Raw genomic sequence first — 16,007 nt, 5'->3', positions numbered from 1 at the left:
CATAATTTTTAATTTCTTTTTAAAAAAATCTCAGTGTAGTTGGGTGGGGAGGAATGCTTTCCTAACCTCCCAGTAGCCTGCTGAATGGAATTGAAGGATGATAGTTTCTAGCTTTCTACGTGGTCTCTCATCTGCTTCAGGCGAAAGTAATTTTTTGATAACTCTATTGCACTCTAATTTTCCAAATTTATTATCTTAATTTCTTCATCTAGAGATGGGTTTTAAATGAGTTTAGTAGTGTGCAGTTATTTCATAGGCTCCGTTAATTTCACATTTCTCTTCCCTTGTGGAGAGGATCATTTTTCTTCCATCACCCTCTCCCATGCTCAAAGGCAGCATGTGCAGAGCTCTCCTTGCTCTTCCTGATGCCACCATTAACTTGGACAGGGAGGTTTGCTGCTGAAAGCTCCTGGCTCGGAGCCAAGGAACCAGGGATTCAGTGATTACAGATCCTCAGCCAACATCAAGGGTCTGGGAAAGTCATGAGCTTCTTAGGGTTAACCTACTTTATCGGATAAAATTGAGGGTGGAATGGGTGTGAGTCAATATCTAATTTTTAAGGTTTTTGGGTCCTGGTAAGTTTGCATCAGTCAAGGAATAGCAAGGACATCAACGTAATACCAGTTATCTGAAAAGAGACTTTGATGTAAAAGGTTAGTAATTGGGTAAGTGAAAGGCTTCTGCATACGTGGTGAGAGCATCCCTAGGACTATAGACATGGAGAGAACGTCGTGGAAGCTAAGCGGATGACAGAAGGGATAACCAGAGATACATCTAAGAAGACAGGCCCCTGGCTGGTTCACCCTGGTGTGAGAGAAGAAGATGTGGGCACAATGGAGCGTCCTCTAATCGGATTCAGCTGCTACCATAAGAAGGAATTGCTGCTGTCATCAGGGTGTCGATGATAAAACTATCATTAACAGGATGGAATGAAGAGGTTCTTCATTTCTGTTCTTCAAGCCTCTCGCTATCATCATCTGTGAGAAGAGCTTAGAAGCAGCATCAAGTAAGGCCCAGGATAGATTTGGATTAGGAGACAATAGCTTAATACCTGGTGTAGCTTTTTTCTGCTGGGCTAGCAAATAGGTAACCTGGACGTCACTTTTTTTAGAAACATGTCTTATGTGTCCTTCAGTATTGTCATTAGACATCTGTGTTTAGGCTTTTGTCTATCTATCTATCTATCTATCTATCTATCTATCTATCTATCTATCTATCTATCTATCTATGTGTGTGTCTTGTGCCATGGTATAGATGTGGAACTCAGAGGACAGCTTCAGGAATCCAATTCTCTTCTTGAATTCGGGTTATCAGGCTCAGTAGCAAGCACCTTTACCTGTGAAGCTTGTTTTTAACCTGAAGAGCTTCCTTCTATGTGTCTTAGTTAGGGTTGCTATGATGCAATGCCATGACCAAAAGCAACTTGAAGACAAAATAGTTTATTTGGCTTATGCTTCCACAACCTAAGTTCATCACTGAAGGAAGTTAGGACATGACACAAACAGGGCAGAACCTGGAAGCAGGAGCTGATATAGAGTCCATGGAGGGGTACTAATTATCAGCTTGATCCCTGTGGCTTACTCAGTTTGCTTTCTTAAAGAAATAAAGACCACCAGCCCAGGGTGGTACCACCCACGATGGCCTGAATCTTTCCACATCAATCACTAATTAACAAAATATTCCACTGGTTTGTAAGCTTACAACCAAATCTAATGGAGGCACTTTCTCCACTGGGGCTTCCTTCTCTCAGATGACTATAGGTTGTGTCAAAATGACATACAACTATCCAGCACAGTGGTTAAAAACTAACAGCAAACAGATGAAGAAGGACGGTATACTACCATGGTAAGAGCAGTGAGTGACAAGCCCAGAGCTAGTATTGTGCTTAATAGTGAACTTTTTTTAGTGAGATCAAGGGCAAGGTCAGGTTGGTCCTTTGTTTGCACTCCATTCTGGAATATCCAATCAGAGCATTCAGGGAAGAAGAAGAAATGAAAGCATCTAAATTAGGAAGAAGCAAAAGCATCTGTTTGCAGATGGTATGACCCTATAGCCAAAACCCCCTACACACCATAAAAACAACATGTTAGAACTAATAAAGAAATTCAGTTAAGTTGTAGTATGGGAAATACATGTGCAAAAATCAGTAGTGTTTCTATATGTGAGAAATGAGCTACCTGAGAAAAAGAAATTGAAACCAGTGCCATTTATAATAGTATCAGCAAACAATTCAGAATATATTTTAGCAAGGAAATAAAAGAGCCATATACTAAGAGCTATAAAACACTGAAGATGAAAAATGAGCATACAAATGAATGGGAAGATACTTACTGCCCTGACATGGGAAGAGCTGATACTGTTAAATGCTCATACTAACTGAAATAATCCATCATGCAATCCTTATCAGAATTCTAATGACATTTTTCTCAGTGTTAGAAAAAAAATGTAAAACGTGTATGGAACACAAGACACTGGCTAGCCAATGAAATCTCAGAATAAATGAACAAAGTTGGTGGCACACTACCCAACTTCATATATGCTTCAAAACTATGAAGATTGATCTTCATACTGGCACAGAAATCAAAAAGCAGTAAAACAGAGTTATGACCTAAAAATAAGTCTACAAATTTATGGTGATTGGTCCCTTTACTATACATATATATTATAAAATATACTTAATATATATGGGTGTTTGCTGGCATATATGCCTGTGCACCATGTATATGTCTGGTGCCTGAGACAGTCAGAAGAGGGTGTTCAATCTTCTGGAACTGGAGCTACAGATGGTTGTGAGCTGCTGTGTGGGTGCTGGGAATTGAGCCCAGGTCCTCTGGAAGAGCAGCCAGTGCTTTTATGCATGAAGACTTCTCTCCAGCCCCATGATGGATTTGTCTTTGAGAAAGATGCCAATAAAGTACAATAAGGGAAGGATAGGCTTTTGAGTAAACAGTGTAGGGAACACTGCACACCCACATGCGGAGGAATGAAGTTAGACTCATTGCACATCGTTATAAACTGTACAACTATATTTCCCTAAGACATCCAAATGCTATGGCTTGAAAAATGTTGTTCACGGGTGTGTCTAAGTCAATCAATGCTGTTCCCCGTTGCTGTTTATCATTTACCTCATTTTCTTCCTTTGCAATGTTTCCCACACAATCTACCCCAAAGATGCTTTCCTTAAATATTAAATCTCCTATGAAGGCCTTTAAAGTACACTTTTTATTTAAGTGCAAAATTACAGCATTTAATGTGTGGATTGTGAGACTAAATAGTAGTCTTTAGAATGGGGTGATAATCCTAATTTTTGTTGATCTGTGATGATGTGTCTGCTTGTATAGCTGGCCAGCTTATTATTTTGTGCCAACAGCATATACAGAAAATCACCTTTGGATAGTTTCTGATCTGCCATGGGAGTCTTGTTCCATCTCCCATTTGAATGAGGTTGACATGGAAGTGGTAGGGTAGGAAAAGTGAGCATTGGAGAACGATTGGGTTATTTCACCACAAAGCCTATGTTGGGATATATGGTAATGAATGGTCTCTAATGTCTCGTCTTTTCTCTTTAACCCCTGTTTTTTTCTTCTTCATAGGGTTGATAGTTTACCTAGGAATGATGGCGGGAGCCTTCATCCTGGGGGGCCTGGCTGATAAATTGGGAAGGAAGAAGGTCCTCAGCATGTCTTTGGCCATCAATGCCTCCTTTGCCTCCCTGTCCTCCTTCGTGCAGGGATACGGCGCCTTCCTCTTCTGCAGACTCATCTCAGGCATAGGGTATGTACTGGATCTCCATCATGAGTCCTCTGGTCCTCTCACCATGGGATACCTCATAAAGCATTTCGATTGCATTTTTTTGTTTGACTTTAAAGATACTATTTTAAAAGGCATTCAAGATGGCTCAGTGTGTAGAAACGTTTGCTACCAAGCCTGATGGCCTGAGTTCAATACCCAGAATGTACAGCGTGGGAGTGGAGAACTAACTCCCACAGGTTGTCTTCTAATGACTATGGATTATACTGTGTCTTGTGTGTATATGCATGGATGATACTAACTAACTAACTAACTAACCAACTAACCAACTACCTACCAACCTACCTACCTACCTACCTACCTAACTAACTAACTAACCAACTAATTAAATAAATGTAATAACTTTTTAAAAGTCAAAATAACCCATAATTGCTTTGCAAATGTAGGGGAAGCTCCATTGATGGTCTCTTAAATTAGAGGTTTTTACTACAGAGCCCAAAGGTACTGTAGAAGGAAGTTTTGTTTCTTCTATGACAATTTTAAGTTTAATACTTGATGATCTCTTTCTGGTGTTTTTTTCTTTCTCTTCAGTATTGGGGGCTCCCTGCCAATTGTTTTTGCCTACTTTTCTGAGTTTTTATCACGGGAGAAACGTGGTGAGCATCTTAGCTGGCTGGGCATCTTCTGGATGACTGGGGGCATCTACGCATCTGCCATGGCTTGGAGCATCATTCCACACTATGGTGAGCAACAGACTTTAAGATAGTTTCAGGTTTTCTGTCTCTATGGCAACCACATCAAATAAATACATGCTCTTATTCCCTATCTTGTACACAGTTTCTGTATGTGGTTTTTTTTAAAAAAAAATGTTGCAGACAATTGAAATTGCTAATATCAATTTAGAAATAATGTAATCTCTTACCTTCTTCTTCTCTAACTATTTCTCCTCCACTTCCTCCTTTCTCTTCCTCTCTTTTAAATTGTCTTTCACCCATGTCTTAGTGTGTGTGCTCACTTACATACTTGTGAAGGACAACCTGCAAGGTTCAGTTCTCTACTCACACAGCCTTCCTTTCCTGTGATCCTCTTCACTTCAATGAGTGGGGCTTTTCGAGGAGTGTTTTGTAGATGACAAATGGAACAAAAATTAAGAGCTATGGCTTGGTCACCTTAGGATTAGCACTGAAGCTAGTGTAGGGTGGAAACCTGCTGTTCCTCCAGGTGTAGCCCTCTTCTTGTGTACTTTCCATTTTCTTTCTATTTTTACATTTCAAGTCAGCATACAAAACAGTGGCTTTCACTGTGGCATCTTCACCCTTACGTGTCATTATGCTTTGTTCTTGTTGATTGCCCCCCCCTTTGCCCTCTTCCTCCTGTTGACTTGTTCCCTTCGCCTACTAAGTGCAACCACTCCAATTTCTTACCACCTATAGTTCATGGCTCTTTACAGTTCCCCACCTTCTTTAAGATCTCTTCTTCCTTTCTTGTGATCCATATATATATATACATACACACACACATAAGTGCACACACACATATAAACACACAATTTATAAGCACATATGCACATACATACCCTTTTCTTTTATCTGGTCACTGTTCTTTCCTTTTGTATTATATTTTAATTTTTCTTATTATAATTACATCATTTTACCCTTTCTCTCCTCTTCAAAGCTCTTCCATGTACACACTTACTGTCTCTCAAATTCATGGCCTCTGTTTCTTTAATCATTGTTACATATATATTTGTGCATGCATATGTGCATTTCTAAATATATAAATACAGTTCATACAATGTTACTTGTATGTTTTCAGGGTATATATTCATATGTATTCATGCTGTAAAAGAAAACATAAATTCCCTTTCCTTCTGGCTTGATTCACTTTATGTAATGATCTATAGTTCCTCCCTTCCATTTCCCTAAAAGGTCACCCTTTTTCTTTATGAATACATAACTACCATTGTGTATATGCTACACACTGTGTTTATCCATTCACCTTTGATAGACATGTAGGTTGTTTCCATTTCATGGCTGTTGTTGATACTTCAGAAATAACATGGATGTGCAAGTATTTGTAATGTGCCTACTTAGAATTCTCTGGGTATATATTCAGGAGTGGGAGAGCTAGGCTATTTGGTAGTTCCATTAGTTTTTAAAGGAAATTCCATACTTTTCTATTGAAAGTTACATGCCTGTTAGCAGTGAATCAAAGTTCCTCTTTGCCTACATCATCATCAGTATTTTTTTTTTCTCTTAGATCTCAGAGAGATTTTAATTTTTGTTTCCATGATGGTGAAGGATGTTTGACACCCTTTTAAGGTACTTGTTGGTTAATTGGTCTTTTGAGGACTGTCCATTTGGTTCATTGGCCCATTAGTTAACGGGATGACTTGGGTTTAGAATGCTTATTGCAGTTGTGTATATTCTCTGAATATGAATCTCCTGTCCAATGTGTAGCTTAAACAATGTTTTTATTCTGTGGGTGGCTCCTTGGCATTGTTTTTTTTTTTTTGTTTATTGTGCAGATTTTGTACAACTCATCTGTTAGTTCTTGGGATTATTCCCTATATTGTTAGAGTTCTTTTCAGAAACTCCTTGTCCATGCTAAGTCTTCAAGAATTTGACCTCCTTTTCTGTCTGGCAGCTTTGTGGGTTTCATTGAAGTTTTTGACCCATTTTGAATTGATGAGCAGGTAGAGAAATAGAGATCCAGTTTCTCGTAGAAACTTGTGAAAATCGAATTTTATTTAAAAGGCTCTTTCTACCAAGTATGCTCTTGACATATTTGACAACGACTTGTTTGCTGCAGCTATGTAGGCTTGCGTCTGAGACCTGTCTTCTCTTGTTATTCACTTGCATGTCTGTTCTGTGCCAGCTTCATGTGTTGTTATCATGTGTCTGTCTATAATGAACTAAGCCATCTGATGCTTCACTGTTCTTTCTAAGGATTTCTTTGTCTCTTCACACCAAAGGGTTGTTTTGTCCTTTCCCTTGCCCCCCACTCTCTGTGTGTAATTTCCTATTAATTTTAAAACATTTTTTTTAGTTCAGTATAGGATATCATTGGGATTCTAATTGAAACTTCACTGAATTTGTAGAGTTTTGGTAACCTGGCCATTTTAATGATATGAATTCTACTAATCAATCCATGAACATGAAAGTCTTTTTATCTAATATCTTCTTCAATTTATTTTTTTCCACACTTTACTTCCTTTGCCAAGTTTATTTGTAGGTATTTTTGAAACTATTGTGAATGGTATTAAAAGGTTCCTTTGTAAATTTTCTATTGGCATGTGGCAGCATACCATATTATTGTATACAATACTGATGTTTTTTGCATGTTGCTCTTTGTATCCTGACACTAAACTGAAACACACCACATTCATGTCTGATGTCATTCCTGACTGTCCACAGAAGGAAAGCCATCCATGATCATTGGTCCAGTTTTATCATCCCCAATAGGTAAACACTGTGATCTCTGCAGAAAGATCTGGCAACATTGGCTTTACTATTAGTTTTGCTGAGAGTTAAATAGGGAATAAGCGGCAGTTTTGATTTTTTGATGCCTTTTGAGTATTCTGGTAATGTCAGGGGTATTCTTCAAAAGTATTTATTTATTTATTTATTTATTTATTTATTTATTTATTTATTGATTGATAAGTCTATGCTATGTAGTATTATACCATCCTAGTATCGGTATTAGGTGCCAATTTCTAGTTTTAACTCTGACTCTATATGTAATCTGTGACATTTACACTCTAATTTAGATGTAGATATTTAATCCAAGCCGGCATTAGCTCCGAGGAGCACTATTCTAGACAAGTTTTGGCAGAATCAGAGCACAACAAGAGCAATTACTTACTTTCAGCATCATTTTACCATGGCCAGATGTTTGATGCACAGCAGAAAGACATTTGATGGCATGTCTCAGTATGTTTGAGACATGTGTCCTCTAACAAATTGGAAGGGTGACTTTAGGAAGGAGACTGAAGCTTGTATATGCACAGCTTGTATAATCTGTTTAGCTGCCTTTGCAGGGACTCATGGGAGTCCTGGTTCCAGAAATTTGGACAACTAAGAAAGAAAATGATCAAACTCAGAATCCTTCCTTCTCCTCCTCCTTCTTCTTCTCCTCCTCCTCCTCCTCCTTCTCCTCCTTCTTCTCCTTCTCTTCCTTCTCTTCCTTCTCCTCCTTCTTCTCCTCCTTCTCCTCCTCCTTCGCCCCATTCTTTCTCCTAGTCTTTCTCATGAGAACTCACTGGGGCAGCCCAGTCAACACTAAAAACAAGTGGGTATAGGATGGAAGAGCAGCTCTCATTATAGTCAGCCCCGCCAGATGTTTGTGAAATCCTGACAGAGAAAAGTAGGGCAAGCTGAAAGATCAGCCAGCAGAGCAATCCGTGTCTCGGAATTGATGTTGTTCCAAATATTTGGAGGCAGTTCGCCATTTAATTTTATTCAGTTTAAGGCCCCAAAAATGTGCCTAATGAATGCAGTAATGCAAATGACTGGTCTCCAGAAAAGCCACAGAAGCATGAGGGAATATGGAGGTCAGGTAGTTTACACATATTATCATAAAGGAAAAGTCTTTCTGATGCAGGATATTTTCTAAATATACCAACATCAGTCCCTCTTTCCTGGTCATCCATGGAAGTTTTACTCCCTGGGAAGTTTTGATCAACTTTACTTTTGATGATGCCAGAACTGCTTTTGGACCCGAGCTGAGAATGTGTAAATAAGGCTATGGTTTTATCTTTCCTTGACTAGTATTACTCCCAGGTGGAAGTAAGGGCTTTTAATCAAAATGAAAATGAATCAACCAACCCCAGTGAGGCAGGAATAACCAAGCTGTGTGGAAAGAGGGTTGGCTGTAGTGGAGCACACTGGGTGAGGTGTGAGTGCCCTCTCAAAGGGCCACCTCCACCACCTGGACTTTGCTATTGTTGTTTAGTTGTAAGTGCAGTAGGAAATGTCTGTAGGCATGGAATATGTGGGTTAGAAGGCAACTGTGGAAACACAAGCTGAAGCACGATGGGAAATCAGAAATCTCAAGATGTGAGCTTCCCACCACCTGACCTAGCCAGAAAGTGGTTTTTTTTTTTTTTAATTAAAGGACTAAAAAATTTTTTTGTATCCAAGTAGTTACTATCTTCTACATGTTAAGAGTGAGTGCATTTATTTTTAGGCTTTATCTGTTAAAGTACTTACTGATTGGGCTGTTTTCAGATAAGCCTGGAGGGCATTGTAACTTCAGCCTTTGCTTTTCCAAAGAAACTCATGGATTTTATTTGGCAGCTCTTACACGTAGTTACTTCTAAAACCATTGAATCCAGTCTTGAAGCTGGTGAGTTATTATGGGTTACCAGGAAAGGGCACGCATAGCAAGCTTGCAGGGGACCATTGCCTACATTCTGCAGTTATGAAGACCCATGGAAAAAATGATATGCTCAGTATTTGAACTCTGACCTATTTGACTATAAAACCCCAAGACCTTGGGCTATCCGTGAGAGTGTTATAAGTTAATGCTTGAGTAAACTCACACAGCCACTATGGAAATCACAACAGAGCGATCAAAACCAAACAAACCTAGGGCTCTCCTACAATTCAGTTATGCCATTCTTAGATTTATACCCAAAGAAGCCTAAGATACTGCAGAGCTTGGTCTTCATCGTTATTCACTATCATGTTTTGCAGTAGCTATGGTATAGAACCAACCTGTATGTCCATCAACAGATACTGAATAAAGCAATGCTATAGAATGCTATAGGTTGAAGATTTGCTCAGCCATGAAGAAGAGAATTAAGTCATTTGCCAAAAAATGGATGGAGTTGGAGATTATCATAAGTAAAAGTATGCCAGGCGTTGATAGACAAATATCACATGCTTTCTTCCATATGTACAGCCTAGATTTAACTTCAGACGATGTGAAAGCGGGAGGGGCTAATTTGGGAAGACGACGGGGACTACAGGAAGGAGGCAGATGACAGGAGAGTGGGATGTGACTACAGACAGAGCACAGGGCATGCTGGGATAAAAATGTCATGATGAATCCATAACTTCATGCTATGTGTAAGTTTACACCAATAAAGCCTTAATGTGCTTTCTCAGTGTAACCTCTGAAAAAAAATTTAGTGACACTTTGCACAACAGTTTATAGAGCTTAGGCACATTCCTTGAATTGGATTCATCTGAATGGAGAAGAACGTTTGCTTTTGGAAACACATTCACTCATGTCAGGATCTGTGGTGCTTTCCAACGTGTGTGGTCATGAATCCTACTCACTATAGCCACTTGGCACTGGTATAATTCTTTGCAGGAACACTGACCCTTGAGCCATAATAAGGCCTCCTCTGGGATGATGCCAGGAGTGTCACTTGGGTTCCCCAAATCCCTCTAAACAAGATCATGCTTTGGGCACTCAATCCTACTCAAGCCCTGTGATTGAGATGGGGCATCCATTTTCACCATGGCAGTCTTGGGTGTTTCTTCCATTCAGTGGGAGAACGGAGGCCACTTACTGTGTAGGAAGAGAAGGGCATCCAGGAAAAGTTGTTTATGGAGGTATGGCAGTAGAGCATCTTCAGTTAATAGTTTAGTCAGTAAAAATTAGATGTCTACACAGGGCTGAGGATATAGCTTCATTAGCATGTGTTGTCCAGCATGCACTAGGCCCTGAGTTTATCTCCAGCACCATATAAACTGGGTATGGTGGTGCATGCCTGTAATCCCAATATGAGGCAGAGGCAGGAAGACTGGAAGTCCGTGGCTATGGCTGGAAAGATGGTTCAATGGTTCTGAGCATTTATTGGTCTTATAGATGACTGGGGTTCTAGTCTCAGAACCCACATGGTTGCTCACAACCATCCATAAGTCTGTTCCAGGGTAGCTGATATTCTCTTCTGACCTCTTTATGTGCTAGGCATACAAATGATGCTCATACACAGCCAAAACACTCATATGCATGAAACAAAAATAAATAGTAAAGAAGATAGAGATGTTTAAGATGATCCTTGACAATCAAGCTCCAGGCCAAGTTGGACTATATATGAGAGCCCGGGGGAGCAGAGAGAGAAAGACAAAAGTAAGACAGTGATTTTTTTTTCTTTTAGACAAAGTCTCATCATGACTTAGAGTCATCCTCCTGTCTCAGCCACCTGCGTACTGACATTACAAGCATGCACTCCCAAGTTTGAGTGAGGGTGTTGTTTTTCTATTAAACATTTATTTAAGGCCCTGTAAATGTCAGGTAGGCCTAGAGCTCAGGGTTTGCTACACTGCAGACTTCCAGCTCATATCCCAGGCTCATAACTGAGAAGCTCTGGTGTAAACAGGGAGTCTGCATTTGTTTCTCGCAGCTTCTCCTCAAAGGCTGGCGTGCCCTCGAGCCTGAGAGCTGGTTCTTCCGTTTTGTCTGCAGTGGGAGAGCCTATTCCACAACCATTCTGCTTCTTTGCAGGCTGGGGCTTCAGCATGGGGACCAATTATCACTTCCACAGCTGGAGAGTGTTTGTCATCGTCTGTGTTCTGCCAGCCACTGTGTCCATGGTGGCCCTGAAGTTCATGCCAGAAAGCCCCAGGTTCCTGCTGGAGGTGAGTCTTTACGAGTCACAGGAGTCCTGGCCTAGTTTACTCAGTCCCCGGCTGTGCGTTCTCTCCTTGTTGCTTGCTGCACACTTTTTTTTGCTGATGACCCCGCCTCTCACTAAATCTGGCTCCCTTCCTCTTGGTGATGGTGGGAGGTCATGAATTGGAGCTCATGGTGCAATAGGCAGGGACCCTCCCTCAGGCTTGGAGGGTACTGAAGAATAGGTCCTGGCTCGCCTTATGGTACTGTCTCCTCACAGAGGTACTGAAGAGGAGACCCATTATATATTCATGCATGCTGTTTTTTTTTTTTTTTCCTTTGGTACAGCCACCGTAAAGTCTTTGTTAAATCTTGGCACTATCCCAGGGCCTCCAGGACTCTTATCTCTGTAGGGTTTCTACCCACTATAAAGCTGCTGGTGTTTTAGTCCTTGAGAGCTCTGGAGGGTTTGGTTGGTTGATAATGTTGTTTTTCCCATAAGACTGCAAACCCTTTCAGCCCCCTCAGTCCTTTCTCTAGCTACTCCATCGGGATTCCCGTGTTCATTCTGATGGTTAGCAGCAAGCATCCCCATCTGTATCACTAAGGCTCTGACAGAGCCTCTCAAGAGACATTAATATCAGGCTCCTTCCAGTAAGCACTTCTTGGCATCAGCAATAGTGACTAGATTTGGTGGCTAAAACACCAACCTTTGAGCACACATGGAGAGACCCATGGCTCCAGTTGCATATGTAGGAAAGGATAGTGGTGTCTGGCATCAGTGGGAGGGGAGGCCTTTGGTTCAGTGAAGGCTTGTTTTCCCAGTGTAGGGGAATGTCAAGGCGCTGAGTTGGGAGTGGGTGGTTAGGAGTGAGAGCATCTTCATAAGAAGCAAGGGGAGGGAGAAGAGGGATGGGAGTGAGGGGAAAGGGAATAACATCTGAAATGTAAATACAGAGAATATCTAATAAAAATGCTAAAAAAGAAATCTGCTGGTGATCTTATGGAGGCTCTTGCGTCTCCAGTAGTCAGAAAGCGGGAGCTGGCAGCAAGTGACAGGACTCAGTCTCACACAGCCTCAGTCCCGGAACAGCCTCTGACTATTGTGAAGATGATCCGTGTTTAGTTCTCTCTTGTGCCCTACGTTCTAATCACATATATCAGGGATATTTTAGCCAGGGTCATTGCAAAATGCAACTGTTGTCTATATATTTCTTATGGATGCCTTAACAAAATGCCAGATGTTGACATCAACAAGTTATCTCACAGTTCCATAAGTGAGAAGCAGGAAGTGAGGGTATCAGCAGGGTTGGGTTCCCTCTGAAACCTGCAGGCAAGGGTATTCCATTTCTGTTCTTCACAAGGATACCAACAATTATCTGGATTGGAGAACCACTCCACTCCAAGATGAACTGGTGTTAACTAATTCCATCTGTGGCAGCCTTCTTTCTGAATAAGGCCACACTCTGCAGGGCAGTGCCAGTGTGGGGGTGGTACTTACAACCTCACTCATACTATATTACCGTTTGCCTCATCTCATCAGTGAGGACCATGGTTCCTGCTCCATGATCCACTCAACTTTTAAGCCATTACACGTGGCACTTACCCCTTGAAGCCAAAACCTAGCTATCCTTCCAATACAGACTGGGGACTTTCTGTAGGCTAACATAGGCTTCACCTATGGCTATTGGGTCCATGTCTGATCCTTTGGACCCAGCACACTGTGTAGGGGTGGAGGAATTCCTATCTCAGTGAAAAGAAGGCATAGGCAGCCATGAAGTTTCATGTCTCTATTTTTGAATTTTCCAGATGGGCAAACATGATGAAGCCTGGATGATTCTCAAGCAAGTCCATGACACCAACATGAGAGCTAAGGGGACCCCTGAGAAGGTGTTCACGGTGAGTGTGCTAGCCTGTACCAACAAGGCACTTTATCACTGTATTGAAAGGAAAGCATTCCCTTAATGTTCCCATCATTTTCATACTTGAAAGATTTCTCTATCAGACTTATTTGCAGTGTGTGTGTGTGTGTGTGTGTGTGTGTGTGTGTGTGTATGTGTGTGTGTGTGTGTATGTGTGTGTGTGGCGTGCAGGTACATGCATACCACAGCATACATATATGTCAGAATAATTGTCAGGAGTCAGTTCTCTTCTGCCACCTTGTGGGATTCAAGCATCAAACTCAAGTCATTAGGTTGTATGCAAAAACCTCTACCCACAGCATTATTTTACCCATCTTGCCAGCCCTACGTAGTTTTCTTTACTATTATCATTTTCTAATAACATTGCATAAGGAAGGTTGAGAAGGTGCTTCAGTCAGTAGAGTGCTTGCTCCACCTGAGATTGATTCCCCAGAGCCCACAATAAGAAAACACAGACACAGATACAGACACACACACACACACATACACACACACACACACACACACACACACACCGACACAACAGACACACACACACAAAGACACACACATACACACTAAACCATCAAGAAAGAAAAAACTTAACCACATTGGAGTTGGAGAGAAAGTTTAGTTAAGAGCATTTGCTGTCCTTGCAGAGGACCAGGGTTTAGGTACGGCCCCTGCATGACAGCTCACTGTAACTCAGTACAGAGGATCTGATTCCTTCTGCTGGCCTTTCTTAACAGACACTCTTGTGATGCACAGACTCACCTGCAGGCAATACCCACCCAGTCCTACCCACAAAAGTAAAAGTGAGTGAATTTAGAAAAAGAAAACGTTAGCTATACTCCTGTGAACATACATCCACATGAAGATTGTACTGTATTTAGCTGGATGCACTAGCATTTTGGAAATTTCTGCATACATCCACAGACATTGTTTCTCTCCATTAGCCTCTCATGCTGTTGCTTTAATGAATGATGATACCACCATTTTAATGAATTCCAGTGCTCAGAACATTAACGCCATTTCAACACGTCTCTAATGTCAGAGCTTAATTTATATCATTTTATTGCCTGTTTCTATAAATATCATTGTGATGAACCTCCTCATTCATGTCGTTCCTGTCTCTTCGTGTTCTGTAGAAACAAAATTTCTGGCTCAGATGGCACTGATTATTTTTATTATTTAACTTTTTGAGATTGTCATATAATCACAACATTTCCTCCCTTTCCTTTCCTCCCTCAAAACCCTCTCAAATTTCTCCTTGCTCTTTCAAATTTATGGCCTCTTCTTTATTAATTATTATCACACATACACAGACAGACCGACAGACAGACAGACAGACAGACACACACACACACACACACACACACACACACACACACACACACACACACACACACATTTCTAAGTGTTTAAATAGAACCTTGAGATGTTGTTAGAGTTATGTTAGCCCAAGCAGAAGGCTACCCATTCCACTCCACCCTATCAGCACTGGCTGCTAGCCTGGCTTTAGAACTAGGAAGTGGTGACTTCTACGAAGATGTCATACTCCTGTTCGCCATACTTTGTAGCCAGACACCAGCAAGGCTTGGCCCAGGCAGCTCTTTGCACTTATAATGGCCTTTCAGGCCGATGTTTCCTGAGAAGCCGTTCTCGATGAGGTCCCACCTAATTCCCATTCATCTACTTTTTTCCTTCTTACCCTGTGGCTTAAAGGCCTGAATTCTCAGGTGGGATCACATGGTTGATCTTGAGTTTCATCATAGGGAGAGGCAGATAGTGTGCCTGCGAAGACATTATGACAGAGATTAAACAAAGAACCTGAAACAACGCCTGCCTTGGAGTATTCCAAAATATTAACAGCTATGAAAAATATTGTGGCATACATTTTTTCCCTAAATTTGCTCATTATTATGTTTATAGAAAATTACTTAATGGCATATTTGCCCAGTTCTAATGCTCCTAACATATTTAAAATAATAAAAATTTTATTTTACTTGTAATTTAAAATTATTTTCCACATATTCATAAATGTGTCTACTGTACAAATTAACAAAACCCCATCCTCCCCCACCCACCTCTTCTCTCTTCCTCTCCATTACTCTTTGTTCTACTTGATACTTTTGCTTATAGTTTTATGGGATCAGTACATCCGTTACTAAAATGTATTGCGGTAGAGCAAACAGTAAAAATACTCCAAATGAAGATGCTATTGGTCAATGGCTCTCCCTCTCTTCTCGCTACACAGTCTCTCTGATGGACTGGGCTGCATGGGAAGTCTACAGTTGTAGAAATCGGGTGTTAGGGCAGACCCCCTGCCCACTGACATCATCCTCCTGCCTCGTCCCACAGCCTGGGCAAGTGCAAGCTCCAGGGTCTTCCTGGGAGGTGTGTCCCTCCTTCTCTCTTCCTCCAGTCTCTGAATCCTCTTCAGCTGTGATGGCTTTTGAGCCATATCAACGTGACATGGAGCACGTATCCAGACACACACCTGCCACCTGCAGCAAACATTTGTGAATTCGGTGGAAAAGTTGACAATAATGAAAATTATATCAGAACACATAGCTTGACCTTTCTTCCTTCCAGACCTTTCCTTAAAAAAAAAAAAACAAACAAAAAAAAAAAACAAAAATAAAAACAAAAAAACAAAAAAAAAAAAACCTCTTTTTGTTCTCTGATGTCCTCCTCCACACCGTGCCCTAAATGCTACAAAACAGGAGAATTTTCTTTGGCTCGTGTATGGAAGGATGATGGTCTTTGAAGTCTCATTGTGTCTTTAGA

General features: G+C 40.9%; 1 protein-coding gene across 1 annotated transcript in view; it reads left to right on the top strand.

Annotated features, from left to right (window-relative positions):
- SV2B (synaptic vesicle glycoprotein 2B) overlaps nucleotides 1–16,007 on the top strand; it is a 170,081-nt gene that overhangs the window by 124,505 nt on the left and 29,569 nt on the right. Inside the window, exons 4-7 of the mRNA XM_080913689.1 lie at nucleotides 3,594–3,774; nucleotides 4,342–4,493; nucleotides 11,209–11,342; nucleotides 13,126–13,215. Of these exons, the coding sequence (XP_080769815.1) occupies nucleotides 3,594–3,774; nucleotides 4,342–4,493; nucleotides 11,209–11,342; nucleotides 13,126–13,215 (557 nt within the window). The remainder of the gene's footprint in view (nucleotides 1–3,593; nucleotides 3,775–4,341; nucleotides 4,494–11,208; nucleotides 11,343–13,125; nucleotides 13,216–16,007) is intronic.

The sequence above is a fragment of the Micromys minutus genome (genome assembly GCF_963924665.1).
Source record: "Micromys minutus genome assembly, chromosome: 3".
Lineage (NCBI taxonomy): Eukaryota > Metazoa > Chordata > Mammalia > Rodentia > Muridae > Micromys > Micromys minutus.
This window is presented reverse-complemented; position numbering and strand designations above follow the sequence as displayed.